The 20,180-nt window shown below is 42.5% G+C and overlaps 1 protein-coding gene across 1 annotated transcript in view; it reads left to right on the forward strand.

Annotated features, from left to right (window-relative positions):
- LOC311231364 (ADP-ribosylation factor-binding protein GGA2-like) overlaps positions 1–20,180 on the forward strand; it is a 38,030-nt gene that overhangs the window by 6,260 nt on the left and 11,590 nt on the right. Inside the window, exons 4-12 of the mRNA XM_084317931.1 lie at positions 1,887–1,985; positions 4,903–5,026; positions 5,741–5,841; positions 8,532–8,612; positions 10,002–10,139; positions 11,322–11,571; positions 17,196–17,429; positions 19,194–19,270; positions 20,005–20,102. Of these exons, the coding sequence (XP_084174057.1) occupies positions 1,887–1,985; positions 4,903–5,026; positions 5,741–5,841; positions 8,532–8,612; positions 10,002–10,139; positions 11,322–11,571; positions 17,196–17,429; positions 19,194–19,270; positions 20,005–20,102 (1,202 nt within the window). The remainder of the gene's footprint in view (positions 1–1,886; positions 1,986–4,902; positions 5,027–5,740; positions 5,842–8,531; positions 8,613–10,001; positions 10,140–11,321; positions 11,572–17,195; positions 17,430–19,193; positions 19,271–20,004; positions 20,103–20,180) is intronic.

A 20,180-nucleotide genomic window follows, 5' to 3' on the forward strand; every position in this document is an offset into this window, starting at 1 on the left:
AGACCCATCGTGATTGGATGGCGAGACTTTCTGCGTTCATCCATTGGTTTGAAAAGTGCAGTCCATCCATTCATCTCTGTAATGACTTCGTTACATAGGGGTAGTGAGGTCTGGGAGGGAGGGCTGTGACCAGGGCCGTGCAGAGACCTTTAGAGGGGCAGGTGCTCACATTTTTAAAAGGGCACATGTATCAAAATGTTAGAACACCAACCACAGCGTAATGTAACCAGCCAAACTATAGCATTAGCAACCAATATTCAGAGAATGTAACACGGAATCTTACAACAAACTGCATCATACTATATGATTATGCCTTAGAATAGTTTGGGATTTATCTAAATGTAAGATAAGATAAGATAATCCTTTATTTATCCCCTAGGGGAAATTCGGGTGTCAAAGCAGTTTTTTTACAGAAAACTAAAAAATATATATAAAATTTTATTTATAATATTATTAAAATTATTCTTGATTGAGGACCATGGGCATTGCTCTTTACAACAAAAAATATATATAATAATAATAAAAATAAAATAAAAAGCCTTGCCAAAAAAGGGCACTTTGTCTTTGGTCATCAATGGGCACATGGGCAAGTGCTTGGGCACCCAAAGCCCCCCCCCCCCCCCCCCTCTGCACGTGCCTGGCTGTGACTAACTTTTATTTTAGGATTGCGATGTGTGTTTATAGTAAAAACAATCACTACGTACATAGCTTGTTGTCCATACGTGGAAGATAAGGATCCCTTTTAGTTGGTTATTCAGTCGGTTTGGTCTTAGTTGACTTAAGACTTTTTTAGTTGATTTGTCTTTTATTTTTCTCTTACTGAAAAATAATGAGCACATCTGGTAAAATAATGAGTACATCTGGTAAAATAATGAGTACATCTGGTAAGCACTAAACTTTAAAGAGGTCCTTCTGCGGGCAGGAAACACAATTTTACAGATTTGTAAGATAAACCAAACTCATCAATTCCCCGAAACCATGACTGGTCGAATGACTAGTCTATTATTCAACTAAGAATCTCTTTACTCTAAGGCAGCCCTAGAGAGCTGTAGTGTTTCATTGAAGAATTGCTTGTCAAGGTTCACATCCCTCTGTCATGTGATGCTCAGAGATGGTTAACCAGAGTCATTCAGAGAGAACAGTGTTGTCGCTTATTTGTGTGTTGAGTAAGAGATGAACGTTTTTCTCGTTCTTTCGTTCTTTCTTTCCTTCTTCCTTTCTTTTTGTCTACCTTTCTTTCTGCCCCATCTCTCTTTCTCTTCTCTCTCTTTCGCCCCTCTTTCTCTTTTTCTCTCCCCCTCCTCTCTCTCTCCCCCTCTACCCCCCTCTCATTCTCTCCTCTCCCCCCCACCTCTCTCCCCCCCCACCTCTCTCCCCCCTCTCTCACCCCCTCTCTCATTCTCTCCTCTCTCTCACCCCCCCCCCACCTCTCTCTCTCCCCTCTCTCTCTCACCCCCACCCCTATCTCTCTCCCCTCTCTCTCACCCCCACCCCCCCTCTCTCACCCCCCACCTCTCTCTCTCACCCCCCACCTCTCTCTCTCCCCCCCCCACCTCTCTCTCTCTCTCCCCCCCACCTCTCTCTCTCTCCCGCTCTCTCACCCCCTCTCCTCTATCCCCCACCTCTCTCTCTCTCCCGCTCTCTCCCCCCCTCTCCTCTCCCCCCACCTCTCTCTCTCTCCCGCTCTCTCACCCCCCAACCCCCCCTCTCTCACCCCCCCCCCTCTCTCTCTCACCCCCCACCTCTCTCTCACCCTCTCCTCTCCCCCACCTCTCTCTCCCGCTCTCTCACCCCCTCTCCTCTCACCCCCCCACCTCTCTCTCACCCCCCCCCCCCCTCTCCCCTCACCCTCTCTCCCTTCCCCCACATCTCTCTCTCTCTCTCAGGTTCTGGAGGCTTGCATGAACAACTGTGGCAAGAGGTTCCACACCGAGGCCGTGAAGTTCCGCTTCCTCAATGAGCTCATCAAGGTCCTGTCACCAAAGGTACAGCTGATCTGGAGACAGAGGTTACATTAGTAAAACCTATAGGTTTCATAGGAAATCATCTCACTGACCACAGCTGTGAGATACCTGTGCAGATGGGAGCTGTCTGCAGCAATCTGATTGGCTCCAAGTAAATATATATATATATATATATATATATATATATATATATATATATATATATATATATATATATATATATATATATATATATATATATATATATATATATATATATATATATATATATATATATATATATATATATATATATATATATATATATATTTTTTTTTTTTTTTTTTTTTAAAGATATAATAAATCGGGCTTTCAGGTGGCGTAGCGGAGATTGCGCTCGTCACCAATGCAAGAGGCTGCGGTCTCGACTCCCGGAGTCAGCATTGCCTTGGCTTGGGCTGATCGTCATACTAACTCGTTTGGCCGAGTTAGGGGGAGGGAAGTCATGGGTGGGAATCTGGCGTTGTGGACAGCGACGCCTACAGGTCAGGTCTGGGCGCTTGCGTGACCTCCCACGCGTTACGCTTCACCAATGAGAGTCCTCGCTGCCAGGTGAAAAAAGAGTCACTGGCTGTCGCCGCGCGTGTCGGAGGAAGCGTGCGGATGACTTCAGGGTTCCCTTGTACCGACCAGTAGGAGAACATGCGCACAACTACCAGGCAGGGGAGGGGGGAATTGGCACAATGACTAAAATTGGGATGGGGAGAAAACAGAGAAAGAGAGGAGAAAGAGAGGATAAAAAAAAAATATATATATATAATAAACCAATAGTCTGAAGCAACAGTTGTGATTGGAGGATCAAGAAAAAGGGGCAGGCTTGAGATAGGTACATTGGTATCAACAGTGCAGTTAAGAGGGTGTTGAGAGGAGGGGGGAGAGCATTACTCATTCACCCCCCCCCCCACACACATTCTTCTGCTAAATTCATATGCTATTCCTACATTTGCACGATTTTCTTTTTACAATATTGAACATTGATTTGAGATCATTGAACAAAAATGATGATGAAATTATGGTGAAATCCAGTTTTCTCCGTGAGAGAGATGTAACATCCTTCTATGTGTGAAAAGGGCATCGAATCAAGTTGTTTCACTTTGATTCCTGACATGTTACACGTGGTTGATCATATTTCATAGTATCATATTTTAGTATGGTTATGGTATTATTCTCTCGTACATAGTACACTATTTCAGATTGTTATGGTGCAGTGTTGGTATTAAGCAGTGTCGGTGTTAACACATTGGGCGCCAGCCATTAGCCTGGTCCTTGTGGCTAACGTGCCAGGTTTCCATAGCATATTTTCACTGTGCGTCACTATGTTTGAAGAGCTATATCTATATTCTATATTATAGCTATGGAGACAATACTATGGCCATTTGACAGTGACTTTCTTCCGTCGAACATGCAAAAAAGAGAAAAAAATGTCATGCATACGTTTGCGCGTTATCCCGTGGTGAATATAAGTATAGTTTAGGAGTGATCCGGGATAATTCCTGAAAAGCTGAGTTATAGGGCGCTACGTGTATTCTACTATAAGCGTTGGCGTTTCTTGCCTGGACACGCTACTATTTCCAAATCAAATGTATATAATAGATAGGTATTGTGCAGTGTTGGTATGGTACAGTGTTGGTATTAGCGGGTCCCATGTAGGTGATTAATTCATTGATGTTAGCGCTGGGCAATATATCCATATTACTGTGTTATCGTGTCACATATTAGAGACAATGGATTTGTTGTCTAAATGAATGACAAAAGGCTATGATGAAGCTGCAGTAGCACAGCATCAGTCAAGGCGGTCAGTGCACCAGAAATAAAAGCCTAAACTGTGCGTGTGCTCTGGTGACACTTCCTGTTTGGCTGCTGTTTTCACCCACCTGTTGAAAACAAGCCACTGCGCGGTGGAGCCTCCCTGTTATTTGAGAATGTCAGTAGTAAATTGCAGTTTCAGTTTTGATCCAGTATCACACGACCATGCAATATTATGAACATCAACGAGAGCAGGGGTGGGCAACTTTGTATATGGTGAGAGCCACTAAATGTCCACACTCTATCTGGGGGGCCGCATTGTTTATCGGCAGTCCCGCCAGTAGTACCCCATCACTCAAATAGCCCATAATAGTCACAGATGTGATAAATAAGGCATATAAACTATTATAATTTGTTGTAACTTTGTTTTTATTCCATTTCAAACGCATTTAGTAATGCTTAATTTCAACTTTATGAATTTATAAATACAGCTGAATTTGTCCTATATACATAAAAAAAAAAAGAAAAAAAAAGCAGAAATGCCATAAAAAACACACGAAAAGAAATAAAAAGACAGTATAGGTTGAGTACTTGAGTATGGTTCTTTGTCTGAAGGGTTAAATTGACGTGTTTTGCGGCTAAGTGGCGCAGTGGGCAAGGCGCTCACCACTAACGCAGGAGATGCTGGGTTCGAGCCCAGCTCTCGGCGTTGCCACCAGCTTGGCTGGTCGTTCATACTAATACAATTGGCAGTATTAGGGGGTGGGAAAGCCGGTGGGTGGGGATCGGACGTTGTGGACAGCGACTCCTACAGGTCGGTTGGTGCGCCTGTACAGTAGAATCAGGAAGCAACTGCGCTGTACAGGTGAAAAGATGTGACGGCTGCTTCCTCGAGTACCGGAGGGGACACGTGATGCAAGGCTTGGTCCACATTGCAGCCGACCAGTGGGAGGCATGGTCTAACAACGTTCGAGACAGGGGAGGGTAGAATTGGACAATACGAAATTGGGATGGGAGAAAAACAGAAAAATGGGGAGAAAAAGTAGATAATTCTTTTTTTTTACGTGTTTTGACATTGACTCTTTCAATGTGTGTGTGTGTGTGTGTGTCTGTGTGTGTCTGTGTGTGTGTGTGTGTGTGCGCGTGCGTGCAGTACCTGGGTGTGTGGAGCCCACAGACGGTTAAAGTCAGAGTGACTGAGGTTCTCTACAGTTGGACTCTGTGGCTCAAAGACGAATCGAAGGTCCAAGAAGCCTACAGCATGTTGAAGAAACAAGGTCTGCACACAACGCAACACAGGAAGGCAACACTTAACCTTCACCACGTTTCAAACCACAACGCATGCACTTTGAATACACTTCCATAATGTGTCATACATAGCTAGTGTGTGGTAGGTATGGCCTGCTCTCTGTAACCAGAATAGTTTTGATTAAAGTTATTTGACAGAGAATAATAGTTGGCATCTTGCCTTAACCCTTTCACTACCACACTACCAAAGGGTTAACCCTTTCACTACCACACTACCAAAGGGTTAACCCCTTTCACTGCGACAATGCAGAAGGTTAACCATTTCACTGTCACACGACAAAGGGTTAACCCTTTCACAACCACACTACAGAAGGTTAACCTTTTCACTACCACACCGTCTGGTAGTGTGGTAGTGAAAGGTTAACCTTCTGTAGTGTGGTAGTGTAAAGGGTTAAAGGTAGAATCCGCAATGCAGTCAAACAGCGACCTCTAGGCAAAAGGTAGTGCTTGGTATTGTACTTTGTTTACATTTTTTGTTTTGGTCCGGTGTGTGGGTGGGATGGAGTTTAGTAACTTATTAAACTGTACATTTCTCCAGACCTGAGATTCTACCTTTAAGAGCTAGTAGAGAAATCCGAGTGATATCATGTTCATTGTTTCTTCTCTGTTTTAATTCAAATAATAACATGATGATAATGATGATGATGATGATTGGTAGTTGAATGATGATTCTGGTGTTTCAGGTTTGGTGAAGAAAGATCCTAAACTGCCAGACACCATTGTGATGCCTCCTCCCACCCAGAGAACTGGAGACTCCATCTTTGACCAGGAGGACAAGGCCACGGTGTGTGTGTGTGTGTGTGTGTGTGTGTGTGTGTGTGTGTGTGTGTGTGTGTGTGTGTGTGTGTGTGTGTGTGTGTGTGTGTGTGTGTGTGTGTGTGTGTGTGTGTGTGTGTGTGTGTGTGTGTGTGTGTGTGTGTGTGTGTGTGTGTGTGTGTGTGTGTGTGTGTGTGTGTGTGTGTGTGTGTGTGTGTGTGTGTGTGTGTGTGTGTGTGTGTGTGCGTGCATGCTCTTGTGTGCGTGCTCTTGTGTGCGTGCTCTTGTGTGTGTGCCTGTTTGTATTATTGTTGTCATGATACTACAGTTTTGCTCCACAATACTAACAAGTATTATTATGATACCACACCAAGTCTCACAGTAACAAGTATTATTATGATACCACTCCCAAGTCTCACAGTAACAAGTATTATTATGATACCACACCAAGTCTCACAGTAACAAGTATTATTATGATACCACACCACGTCTCACAGTAACAAGTATTATTATGATACCACACCAAGTCTCACAGTAACAAGTATTATTATGATACCACACCAAGTCTCACAGTAACAAGTATTATTATGATACCACACCAAGTCTCACAGTAACAAGTATTATTATGATACCACACCAAGTCTCACAGTAACAAGTATTATTATGATACCACACCACGTCTCACAGTAACAAGTATTATTATGATACCACACCACGTCTCACAGTAACAAGTATTATTATGATACCACACCAAGTCTCACAGTAACAAGTATTATTATGATACCACACCAAGTCTCACAGTAACAAGTATTATTATGATACCACACCAAGTCTCACAGTAACAAGTATTATTATGATACCACACCAAGTCTCACAGTAACAAGTATTATTATGATACCACACCAAGTCTCACAGTAACAAGTATTATTATGATACCACACCAAGTCTCACAGTAACAAGTATTATTATGATACCACACCACGTCTCACAGTAACAAGTATTATTATGATACCACACCAAGTCTCACAGTAACAAGTATTATTATGATACCACACCAAGTCTCACAGTAACAAGTATTATTATGATACCACACCACGTCTCACAGTAACAAGTATTATTATGATACCACACCAAGTCTCACAGTAACAAGTATTATTATGATACCACACCACGTCTCACAGTAACAAGTATTATTATGATACCACACCAAGTCTCACAGTAACAAGTATTATTATGATACCACACCAAGTCTCACAGTAACAAGTATTATTATGATACCACACCACGTCTCACAGTAACAAGTATTATTATGATACCACACCAAGTCTCACAGTAACAAGTATTATTATGATACCACACCACGTCTCACAGTAACAAGTATTATTATTGATACCACACCACGTCTCACAGTAACAAGTATTATTATTGATACCACACCAAGTCTCACAGTAACAAGTATTATTATGATACCACACCAAGTCTCACAGTAACACATATTATTATAATACCACACCAAGTCTCACAGTAACACATATTATTATAATACCACACCAAGTCTCACAGTAACAAGTATTATTATGATACCACACCACGTCTCACAGTAACACATATTATTATAATACCACACCAAGTCTCACAGTAACAAGTATTATTGTAATACCACACCACGTCTCACAGTAACAAGTATTATTATGATACCACACCACGTCTCACAGTAACACATATTATTATAATACTGCTGCAGATAGTATATAATGATATGCAAATTATATAAACTAGCAAGTTGTCTAGAGTTTGCTGTTTTACAGCATTACAGATTGTACCTTTAAACTGTGAACCTTTGGGTGCTTTTTGTTTTCAATATTAACGGTACAGTACCAACACCAGTTGCTGTTCCTTAGAGACCTTTCAAACATGTGATACTACAGTACTTAACAGTCTTTGGTAGTAGAGGGTTTTTATAAAGATTTGATATGGCAATCCTTCAGTAGTATTGAAGTCTCTTTTCTCTTTCGTGTAACATCAGAGGTCCAACTCCGTGTCTTGTAGCCGTGCCCTTGTCTCTGGTCCCACGTCAAAGAGGCTGGAGTATTGAAGTATTACATAGCCTTTGTGTTGATTGATTGATTGATTGAAAACTTTATTAACAGATTGCAGAATGGGTACAATACAGTACAGCTCAATACACACAATTGTTAAGGGGATGCAGACCAGAGAAAGACTTTCGTCTTGTTTACATCAGGGTCCCCCATTTTCAATTCATCAGGACATATATGACATACATGACATACAGATATTCAGTACTGCTACATCTATACATTTATGACATACCAGATTTGCAAATACAGTACTGTTTGTGATACAGAAGGAGTCAAGAAAAGGGAGTATATACATTTGACGTAGAAACTGTACATTGGAGGAGGTTGGGTGGGGTTGTGTGGGGGGGGGTTGGGTACATTGGGATATTGTCTAATAGTTAGATAGTTAGGTGTTAGATCCTGAGAACTGGGGTAGACAATAAACAGTCGGACGGTGGAAAGGACTGCCTACATGCAAAACAGGACATAATTAATGTATTATTACTGTATCAGTTTGGTAAATGTGTTGGTGGTAGTGGCCGCGTTTGAGCTTGTGGGCGGGTAAATAATCGACATGTCTTTGTTTGGGAGTTTGTGTTTTGATGGAGTGAAGACAGTAATGTGTTGGTCGTACTTCCAGCTCTTAGCCAGATTACTGAAGAGCGGGCGGCCTGAGGACCTGCAGACGGCCAACAGGCTGATCAAGAACACCATCAGAGAGGTGAGATGCTGCACCTTATCAACCCCTTTCAGGGCCGTATCCTGTAAGGCTGTTTCCCCAAAGCCTGTTTTTGGGATTCGAACTTCGTCAGGGTTTTTTGAACGGATGTTTTTAATAATAATAAAAAAAATTATTAAACAAAAATGTAATTCTTTTTTTAATACATTCTCTTTTTTTTAATACATATCCTCAAACTAAATCCTCAATTCGAATAAAGTGATTAATCTGATTACATTTGTATATTTTTTTTTTATTAAATCAACTTTCCAGCCCCAGACCCAGCCCAGGGAGAAGCCCCAGCCCAACTAAATCAATTAAATCAACTTTATATAACTCATCAGTTTTTTTTAATACTATAATACTGTAGCCTAATCTTTATCTGCAACTGTGAAGAAAAACCCCATTGGTTTAAACAGAATGAATAGATAAAAAAATATATAAAAAAAAACAAAAAATGTATTAAATTAAAAATTCAAATGTTGATTTAGAATTCTATTGCCAACGTAACGAACGAACGTTCGAACGTTTGGGCTCAGCCCTAGTATCCTGTGTGAGTGAGGGATGTGGTCAGATTATTCAGTGACCTGCATGTATGTGTTTTCTGTTTCATTAGGATCTCCATTAGCTGTCAAATGAATGACCGCTAGTCTTCCTGGGGTCCTCACAAGGAAATAATACAACAGAATACAAATACAGAATGTAATTAGCAATACAATTACAACAAGGAGAGAGAAAAAACTGAAAGTTTAAAGGAAGTAAAAAATGTATATTGTGGATTTAAAATGATTAGTCCTTGGTCGAGGAAGTACCAGGTCACCTTTTAGCGCCTGTCTGGTGAAATGAGAGTAACTATTTCCAATATAATGTAATTGATCAGCTAAAAAATATAGGATTTGTTGAGAATAATACTTTTTTTTAAACGTGAGAAGGTTTACAAGGAGTCTGCATTCAACTGTAAGTCAAACTATACGTTTGTATGATTTGGTTGTTCACTGGCATGTATTTGGTATGTGTCTGTGTGCGCACATTGGTTTGGTTGTTTGGTTTGGTTGTCAGCCCAAATAAAGTGATTATTATTATCGCCGGCAGCCCGGTAGGTGTGTCTGATTGCACTGAAACAATGTGTGTCAGTGGGGCTTGATTACTCCAGCTGCGAAAAACAATAATCACCGGTGGTTATCGAAAAAAAATTCACCGCTGTCGGGGGCTATTGACCAATCACAATCAAGCATTTCGGCGAATGTTAAAACGCCATGTAATAAAAAAAGACATTTTGTACATGAGGTAGTAGCAGTGTGTGCATGTATTTGGTATGTCTCTGTGTGCGTACATTGGTTTGGTTGTTCACTGGGGCGTGTGTGTGTGTGTGTGTGTGTGTGTGTCTCTCAGGAGCAGGAGAAGGCAGAGAAAGTGTCGAAGCGCGCGTCGACCCTGGAGGAGGTGGAGAGCAGCACCAGGCAGCTCAGGGAGCTGTTGGACCAGTTCAGTCTGACCGGAGCTTCACCACAGCACAACCATGAGTTGAAGGTACATTATATATATATATATATATATATATATATATATATATATATATATATATATATATTAGGCCTGTCCCCGACTAAGGATTTGGATAGTCGACTATGATTGGCCGAAATTTGCCGATTTGTCGATTATGAAAAAAAATAGTATAATATATATATATTTTTGTTATCATTCCATTTGGGCTGTGGGGGGTGCTTAATGTCTGAAGGAGTCGACTGAAGGCTTCTTGTCCTCTGCAAAAGCATGCAATTGGTCCACTGATGGATACATCTTGATATTTGTCTAGTCTAGTGTGTTCATTAGATGGGTGAAATCCTCTTTCAGTGCCTCTGTGCCTGTTTTCTTAGGCAGTTAGCCTCTGGTATGCGTGCCATTAGCGTTAGCCACGCTTCTAGGCCTCTTTTCTTTTGGAAAGAATGATAAAAAAAAATTAGAATAATAATATTTTACTTTATTTTTTTTTGTATTCGACTAAGAGGTTGGCAGTCGACTACGGCTCCTTTCGATCGATTAGTCGACTATTCGACTAATAGGGGTCAGCCCTAATATATATATACTAGGCCTGTCCCCAACTAAGGATTTGTATAGCAGGGGTGTAACGGTACAACAAACACCACGGTTCGGTACGTACCTCGGTTTTGAAGTCACGGTTCGGTATGGGTTTTCGGTACAGTGGGGGAAAGTTTGTCTTTCCATGTTCCACTCAGGAGTGATGTAGTGTGCAGTAACTAATTGTTCTTAGGGCTGTCAACGAATATTCTGTATTGAAATAAATAACAGACAAAATTATTATTATTTTCTTTTTGATTAGATTGTGAAAAAAACAGCCCCCGGTGGGACGGTCGTTAGTGGTTAACATAATAATAATAACTTTAATAATAATTTATTATTATTAGTGGTTAACATACCGTTGTATTCGTTCGGTACACAGCCGTACTGAACCTGAGGTCCAATACTGAAACGGTTCGTTACGGATACACGTACCTTTACACCCCTATTGTATAGTCGACTATGATTGGCCAACTTAACTTAAATCAGACATTAAGCAACTACGTATATGGAATGATAAGATTAGAAAAAAAGGATTAGTCGATCGATTAGTCGTATATATTAGTCAGCCCTAATATATACACAGTATAAATAAACACTAGAGATTTGCTCCTCCACTCCCCTCCCCCGCAGGCCCTGTACGAGCGCTGTGATAGGCTGAGGCCCAGCTTGTTCCGCCTGGCGAGTGACACCATGGATGATGATTCGGCGCTGGCACAGATCCTGGCAGCCAATGACAAGTTAACACTGGTAGCAAATGCCTTCAGAGACAGAGTGGGGAGGAGAGAGGTGGACGGAGGAGGAGGAAGAAGAGGAGGAGGAGGAGGAGGAGGAGGAGGAGTTCAAAATGGAGCAGCAAATGGAGTGGGATGTAAATATGACGGTAGGCCTCCAAAACCTTTCATTATGCTTATTTCATCTTGATTTAACCCTTTCACTACCACACTACAGAAGGTTAACCCCTTCACTACCACACTACAGACGGTGCACCGCCTGTAGTGTGGTGGTGAAAGGGTTAACCCTTTGGTAGTGTGGCAGTGAAAGGGTTAAAATGTGCCCAACGGAGAACTTTTCAACATCTGCATTTTTTTTTTTATATATATAACATCGTTTCATCTAATGAGATAAGGTTTTCAGTCTGTTCACGTCACTCCTCACCCGTTCACCAAATCCTTTTATGTCCTCTCTTTTTTTTAGATTGATACAGTGTATTGATATATCGGCATACAAAATATCACGATATATCGCTCTATTGATTTGATTTCCCCCACCCCTAATATATATAATAAATCTATAAATACTTGATGGCCAAAGAGCAAAACCTCATATCTGCATACAAAAAAAATGGAAAAACCTCCTATCTGCACTTTGCGAGACATTAATACCTGGTCGGTATTGTTAACACACATAGTAATATAGTCCAAAAAACAGTGTATTGTGTTGGGTAGTTTTCTAAAAAAAAATAAGTGAATTTTTCAGATAGGAGGTTTTGCTCGTTGGCCTTCGATGTAATACGTATATTTTCTTAACTTATTTATTTATGTGTTTATTTGATGGCCCCTGTGAACCAAATGCTGCCTGTGTGTCCTGCTCTGCTCTGTTCTGCTCCTCAAGGGTGTTTATACTATGAGCTGCTCCTATGACTGTAAACCTTTTACTTTGACCAGTTTGTGCTCTAGTTCCACCACCGTCTTCAGAAGCATCACAGGTGTTGTTGTTGTTGTTGTTGTGACACGTGCTGTCAGCTGGTCATATATCTATTCCACTGGACGTGACGAGACACTGCTGTCCGTTGTTATCCGACAGGAGTGGACAGTACTCCAGGTGTGGGTTAGTCAGTATAAGCCTCCTCGTCCCCATCTCTGTTGATCTCTGTCGACTCCTTAAACACGGGTGTCTCTTGCTTTCAGAAGGGATCATTTATATGACTGATTCAAGATATTACTGATCTGCTTGTTGTTTCTTTGCACCAGTATGTTCTCCAGATGTCTCCTTCTCGCTTTCTTTCCGCTGTTGTTTTCTTTTCACGAAGGCTCGACCCGTCTCTCTGATGTTTTGTTATATGAAAGGCATAGGATTTCAAAAAAATCATGTCACATTTCTTCTCTGTGTCAGTTCTATTCTCGGGATGTACGGGTAACTGGCATAGTTTGGTGTGGGGTTTCACCGGGTGTTTTACGCGATGTTTTCTCTGTTGACGGTGTCCTTCTTTTCCTTTATCTTTGTGTCCTTGTTTATTAGGACCTGTCGTTGTACATGGTTAATAATGGCCCATCCTGCGTATTGGCAATGGGTGAGGGCATTTTTTTTTTATAATATTTTTTATTATCCATTTTTCTCCCATCCCAATGTTAGTCGTTATGCCAATTCCCAATCCCCTTCCTGGTCGTTGCGCACTCTACCCCCTACCGTCGGTCTGGGAGGGCGGAGACTATCACATGCTTCCTCCGACACATGTGTAGCCAGCCCACCGCTTCTTTTCACCTGGCAGCGCGGACTCTCACTGGGAGAGTGTAACGTGTGGAAGGTCACACTATACCTCTCCCAGATCCTTCCCTCGCTGTGCAGGCGCCCCGACCGAACTGTAGGAGTCGCTGTTTACAACGACCAGGACCCACCCACCCACGCCGGCTTCCCACCCGCTAACACTGCCAATTGTGTCAGTATGGACGGTCGACCAAGCCGGAGGTACCGCAGCTATTAGATCCCACTGTCTCTGTGGTAGACAGACGCTTAGTCCGCTGAGGGCATTTCTGATGTGTTTTTTCTCCTCCTGTCTGTCTTCAGGCATCCATGGTACAGTAGCTTGGTCGAATAAAGTCTGGACTACTGACGTTTGTTATGGGCTGTGGGATGTTCTGACATCCATATCAGGTGTTGGACTGTATGAGTTGGTTTCCTGATGTCCATAATAGCAGGTGTTGGTCTGTATAATAATATAATAGATTTCATTTATATAGCACACTTTAAACTCAGTGAGCTCTCAAGGTGCTTCACAGCAGAAGTAAAACAAAATTAAAAATAGAATAAAAAAAAAAAAGTTTAAAACAAGAAAACATTCAAATGAATAAAAATAAAAAGATAAAAAAGGTTTAAAACATAAAAACATTTGGCGGCTGGGTGGTGCAGCGGACATTGCGCTCGTCACCAACGCATGAGACACCGGGTTCGACTCCGGCTGTCGGCGTTGCCTCCGTCTCGGGCCGGCCGTCATACTAACTCAATTGGCAGAGTCAGCGGGTGGGAGTCGATGGGTGGTAATCGGGACAGCGACTCCTACAGGTCGGTTGGGGGACGCCTGCACAGCAGAGACAGGAAAATGGCGGGTGGGTAGTGTGAGCCTCCCACACGCTACACCTCACCACTGAGAGTCCGCGCTGGCAGGTGAAAAGATGTGACAGGCTGCCTCCTCGTGTACCGGAGGAGACACGTGATGCAAGGCTTCTATCCTCCCTACAACCGACCAGTGGGGGGCATATGCGAGCAACATTCAATACAGGGGAGGGAAGAATTGGCACGGCTAAATTGGGATGGGAGAAAAATAGAAAAAGCGGAGAAAAAGTGGATTAAAAAAAACATAAAAACATTTTAATTTTTTTTTAATTTAAATAAAATAAAGAAAACATAGGAGCAGATTAAAAAACGGGCCCTATTGGAAGGCAGAGCAAAACAAATGGGTTTTAAGGCCATGGCCTTGAAGGCAGCAATGGAGACTGAGGCCTTGATGGACCTGATTCCCCAGTGCGGAAAAAGCACGGCGCCCCATGGTCGACAGCCTGGTGCGTGGGATGGCGAGGAGGTTTTGGCTGCCAGACCTGAGTGACCTGGACGCAGGTTGAGGGGGAGAGTTGGTTTCCTGACGTCCCTATAGCAGGTGTTGGGACTGTATGAGTTGGTTTCCTCACTTTCCTGACGTCCATATTAGTTGTTTGCTGTGGAACCTCATCTTTATGCCTTTGTCTCCCCTTCAGTAAGTTGAAGTTTTATGTTTATTTTCTTCTTCCTCATGTGTGAATTGTATGTTGCCTATTCTGTTGAAGTGGTCAGTAAGTTGTGTGTCCTGCTTTGACATTCTCCAAAATGTCATCCACATACCTTCTCCAGAAGTGTAATAATAAGCATAAAATAGTCTGTATATACAAATAGCTCATATTATCTTAAAGGGGAACTATTTTACTATTTCTTTCATTAATTGGGCACTTTTACACAATTCCTGTGAGTCTATGGAACACCTCTGTAATATATATATTTTTTTTATTCATTGTTTTGTATTTCTAATCAAGTCCTCAAAAACAGCATTTTTCTACCTCAAGATCTCAAGCCGTTTTGAGCCTGGGCTCCAGGGCCCTCATGCATCAACGTGTTCTACGCACAGATCTGTGCGTAACCCGTGCGTACGATCATTTCTAAGCAAAGAGTGGGATTCATCAACTTCAACTTGAACTTGACTTCGTGCTTACATCTACGCACATTTCGGACCTGGCGTACCTCGCGCCCAGTGGTAGAATATATTATTACAACAAGGAAATGAGCTTCTGTGCATAATAACACTGGATGTTCTATGAACCGTAGTTCATTATATTTCATTGTAAAATAGCAACAGTAGTGTAATTATGGTCAAAACCCTATAAATAGCATTTGGAATAATAGATCTTTCTCTCAGAATGAATGCAGCATGTCATATATGTTACGATGAATTGAAAATGGGGGACCCTGATGTAAACAAGACGAAAGTCTTTCTCTGGTCTGCATCCCCTTAACAATTGTATGTATTGAGCTGTACTGTACTGTACCCATTCTGCAATCTGTTAATAAAGTTCTCATTCATTCATTCATTCATGGTTTATATAGCGTTATCGGAATATACGGGGTGTAGGCTACTGACTGACTGCGCTCCGCGTAGCTTGATTGATTGATTGATTGAAAAGTTTATTAACAGATTGCAGAATGGGTACAGTACAGTACAGCTCAGTACATACAATTGTTAATTGGGGATGCAGACCAACTTTCGTCCTGTTTACATCAGGGTCCCCCATTTTCAATTCATCATAAATCATAAAGCTCAACTCGTTATTATTTTGCGCACAGACCGCCGAAACACGGGAACGTTTTGATTATATTTAAAAGGCTTTACGTTAAACGAAACAAGTGGAATTTCGAAGCTGTAAGCAGAATAAGTCATATGAATATAGTGTTCTTCCCCCTTTTTACTGTACAAGAAAGAATAGAAAACGCATTGCAATGACACCATGCAGATAGTGGACAGACTATATGATGGAATTCAAGTTCATGTATTGAAAGGCAGGATACATCATACATGCAGTGAGATTCATTGTTCTTGTATATGCTCTCGTATTATATTGTTTATATAGGCTACCCAATACTGACATCAAAATAGATTGTAGTAGTATGCCTCTAGAAATCATGCAGCAGGTAGAAAATTGACGGGAGATCCATCGCGATTTGGAATAGAATTGAGGAGAACTTTAATCCGTGGGTATTAATCAAACAACACGGGAAAAGGCAGTCATATTCCAGCGCGGTCTTTATTAGCCGACAACAAAATAGATGCCTCTAAAAATCATATAGCCAATCGAACACAACTAATAAAGGCATTCATATTGTACAGCACGGTTATAATGACACACAACACAACCAACGCCAAACAGTGGTCAACGAACGATCTTTATTAGTATTTTGAGCTGTCCAGGCAGAATTGCAGCAATGGTCTTAGGGAGCCGTTGATATCTGACATCACCGTTTACAAATCCGCCTTTTATTTATCCACCTCCGTTACGAGGACCTCCACCTCGGTGTCTGTGTAGTTTCTCTTTTTCGTTCGCTTTGCCATCCTCCAACATTCCACGCACAGGGATTCCCTCATGGTATTTGAAGGGGAGGGCCTGACCATATTTGGTTGGTCGGGGCGGTTTTGGTATGCAAATACGTGAAAGCGTGCACGAGCTGCGGCGCAGGGCCAAGGTGGGATTCATCATGACAGGTGTGCGTAGAGCCTGCTTACGCACGTGTGATGAATGCCGACTTCCCTGTGCGTGCGCTAGTTCTAAATTCCGTGCTTACGTGTGGAAGTAGGTCAAGGTCAAAGTCCACGTTGATGAATGAGGGCCCTGGTCCAGGTCCAGCCACTGTGTGCAGCTCATCTTGTATCTCAACATTAACATGCAGCGGTGTCTTTCTGACATCACAAATCATCACATTTTCAAATGACTCAGTTCAGTGAGGGTGAATATTGTGAGAGGAGAATTGGAAGAATGCGCCAATATGAGAATTTTGAGACATAGATCATATTAATATAAGTTCACATAGCTAGGAAACAATGCTAAACACTCAAAAAGGCCATTTATAAGATAGTTCCCCTTTAAGCTAAGAAGACTAGATTAACCTTTTTCAACAATCCTCAAGGTTGTATTTTTTATACTGTGATATGTTTTTCAATCCCTTCCTCCCTCCCTCCCTCCCCCCTCCCTCTCTCCCTCTCTCCCTCAGTCACCCTCCCTCCTTCCCTCCCTCTCCCTCCAGCTCCCATGAGCCCCAGAGAGATTAAGAGCTATCGCCTCATCGACCTGTCAGCGCTGGACTCCCCACAGACGGTCCGTCGAGCCGACTCGCCCCCTGCCCTCCTCTCCTTCGACTGCCTGCCTCTCTCCCCCTCTCCCACGCCCCGTCCTCCTCGCTCTCGTCTGGACAGTAACCTCCTCTCGCTGGAGTTGACAGAACTAGGTACAGTATGGTCCTCTTTACTCCTCTCGCCTTCCATCCTCTGGTCTCCTGGTCTCTTTATCTCTCTTATAAGTCTCACTGCTAGGGGCGGGTAGCCCTGACATCGCAGCCATGCTGATGATTCCTATTCCTCATGGCAAGCTGTGTGCTTGTAAACAATACAGTATGTTTATGTTTATGTTTATTAGGATCCCCATTAGTCATCATAAACGTGTTGACTATTCTTCCTGGGGTCCTCACAGATATATGCGGCACGGTGGTGTAGTGGTTAACACTGTCGCCTCACAGCAAGAAGGTCCAGGGTTCGATTCCCGCTTGGGGACCAGGTTTCCATGATGCCAGGTACCCAGGTGGGGCATCTCCCAGGCCTTTCTGTGTGGAGTTTGCATGTTCTCCCCGTGCTCGCAAGGGTTTCCCCCCCGATAAGATAAACCCAATGGAAAAACATGCACAACAACAATAGATCGCTAATGCTGTGGCGTCCTTGACGAAGACGGACAGGAGCACTTGGATTGGTCCCCTGGCGCGGCTCACGTTGACGCCTGTCTGCTCCCGGCTGCCCTTGGGGGGGAAGGACGACGGGATGGGTTAATCGCAGATACGAATCGCATTCATGCATCGCATGCGTGCCGAATGATGACCTCTGAGCAGGTCCTAAATTATTATTATTAAATTATTATTATATATACACATACAAATATCTGAAACATTCAGTGTAAATCAGTCATATATCACATAATCAATAGAAAATAAAACAAAAGGTCATAGGTGAATCCATTTCACCATACCTTTAACAAAAAAAACACAAAGTAAACACCTCAGGCAACTTCACGACTATATCAAGGTGCTTGATTCAAGCAAAGCCTGGTCAGTAATACAAATATCTATCAACACTTAGAGAACAATAGAGAAAAACTGGAATGTAAAATAATATTTTTAAACAAGCAAGCAAGCAAGCAAACAAACAATCCTTGCCAAGACAGTGGCTTGGTAATCAATATACATCTAAAAATAATGAAATCTTCTGATATTCTTGCTATACTGACTATGACTTATTTTCAGCTTGTTAGCAACCTTAGCCAGTTAGTGTGCTAACATTGTTGTAAACGTTTGCACGCCCTGCCAGAGCAGCGAGAGGTTGAGACAGGGTGAGAGAGGGTGAGAGAGGGTGAGAGGGTGAGAGAGGGTGAGAGAGGGTGAGAGAGGATGAGAGAGGGTGAGAGAGGGTGAGAGAGGGTCTGGATGGATCTGGATGTTTTCTCCACTGTTCTCCCAAGTGTTGCCGGATTTTTGTTACTGATTCTTTATGAACAATTGCTTTATGTTGCAATGCAAGCTACCATGGTAATCAGAGAGTTAGTTGACCATCCTTCTAGCTTTCGCTTGTTTTTCACACCCTATGTACATTGCACACTATTACCATGAGCCTGTTAACCTTTCAGACAGTACACATTCTGCCAATTAGCCAACCTGGCTAAACTGGCATATTTACAGTAAAATGTTCCTTAATATGCACTGTCTCTGTATTTTAAACCAATAAATACAAATACAAATTCATTGCAGTAGTTTCAAAGTACAATAGCCCAAAGGGTGTTTTGTACTTGAGATACTCTTGATTCTCGTCGTTTCCATAATCACAGTGAACCTATACCCTCTCTGGGATCATTGCTCTTGGTCTAATGGACCATTGTGTTAACTATTAGTGGTCAGCGGGTATTGCGTGCGGTTGTATTGACCTGTCAGCCATCTGTCCTGTTATTACAGGCTTAAATAATCTGCTCTCAGAAGAACCCAGCAAGTCTCCAGAGACGCCAAAGACGTACTACGACGAGCTAATGCAGGTGAGCCTCCACTTGAATCCACTCCAGGGACAAGGTCTCAAATGAACAATAGGAGCATCTGCACCATTTACTACTGTAGCTGTCAGCAGCAGACGGGTGGTCAAATGGTGCATTCATATAACGGCTTTTATCCAAAGCGCTTTACAATCTCTTTTCTCACATTCACACTCCGACGACGGAGGCAACCATGCAAGTAACATCGGGAGCAGTTAGGGGGTTAAGTGTCTTGCTCAAGGAAACTTCGACATGCTGCCCGGGAGGAGCGGGAATCGGACCAGGAACCTTCCGATTACCAGAGGGCCGCTCTCTACCTCCTGAGCCACTCAGTCCAGCCTCAGTCCACTGCGTTTTCTGAATTTCTTAAGAGAGAAGAGCATTAATGGCTGAGCATATCAACTGGATTCTCAATCTACTGAGAATATGCAGACTGTATTGCTAATAATTGTCATAATAATTATAATAGACATTTAAATATTATGTTGGCAGTGGCTCAGGAGATAGATCGGGCAAGTCCTAAGTAACGGCTCCTGACAAGCTGGTTGGTGCCTTGCACGTGTGCGCGAGCGCGTGTGTGTGAATAAGTTGTAAAGCGCTTTTAGTCCAGTCCATTATAATTTTATAACAAGGAAAAGGGGTAATTTGGGCCAATCAGGGCAAAAGGGACAGTGGCTCAAAAACACTCTGCACATCTCCGATCTGGTCTGTGTTCATGACCCCACTCTCCTGTCCATCAGCTTAGTGGAGGAGGTCTAACGAAGGAAGCTGGTCCCTGTGGAGAGACAAACCATGTACTGAGACCCCGTGGAGGTGCTTCAAATGGGACACACACTAGGTAAGGATGAATGGATGGATGGATGGATGGATAGGTAAAGAGAGAGAGAGAGAGAGAGAGAGAGAGAGAGAGAGAGAG

The sequence above is a fragment of the Notolepis coatsorum genome (assembly GCF_963971535.1).
Source record: "Notolepis coatsorum genome assembly, chromosome: 7".
NCBI classification, from domain to species: Eukaryota; Metazoa; Chordata; class Actinopteri; order Aulopiformes; family Paralepididae; genus Notolepis; species Notolepis coatsorum.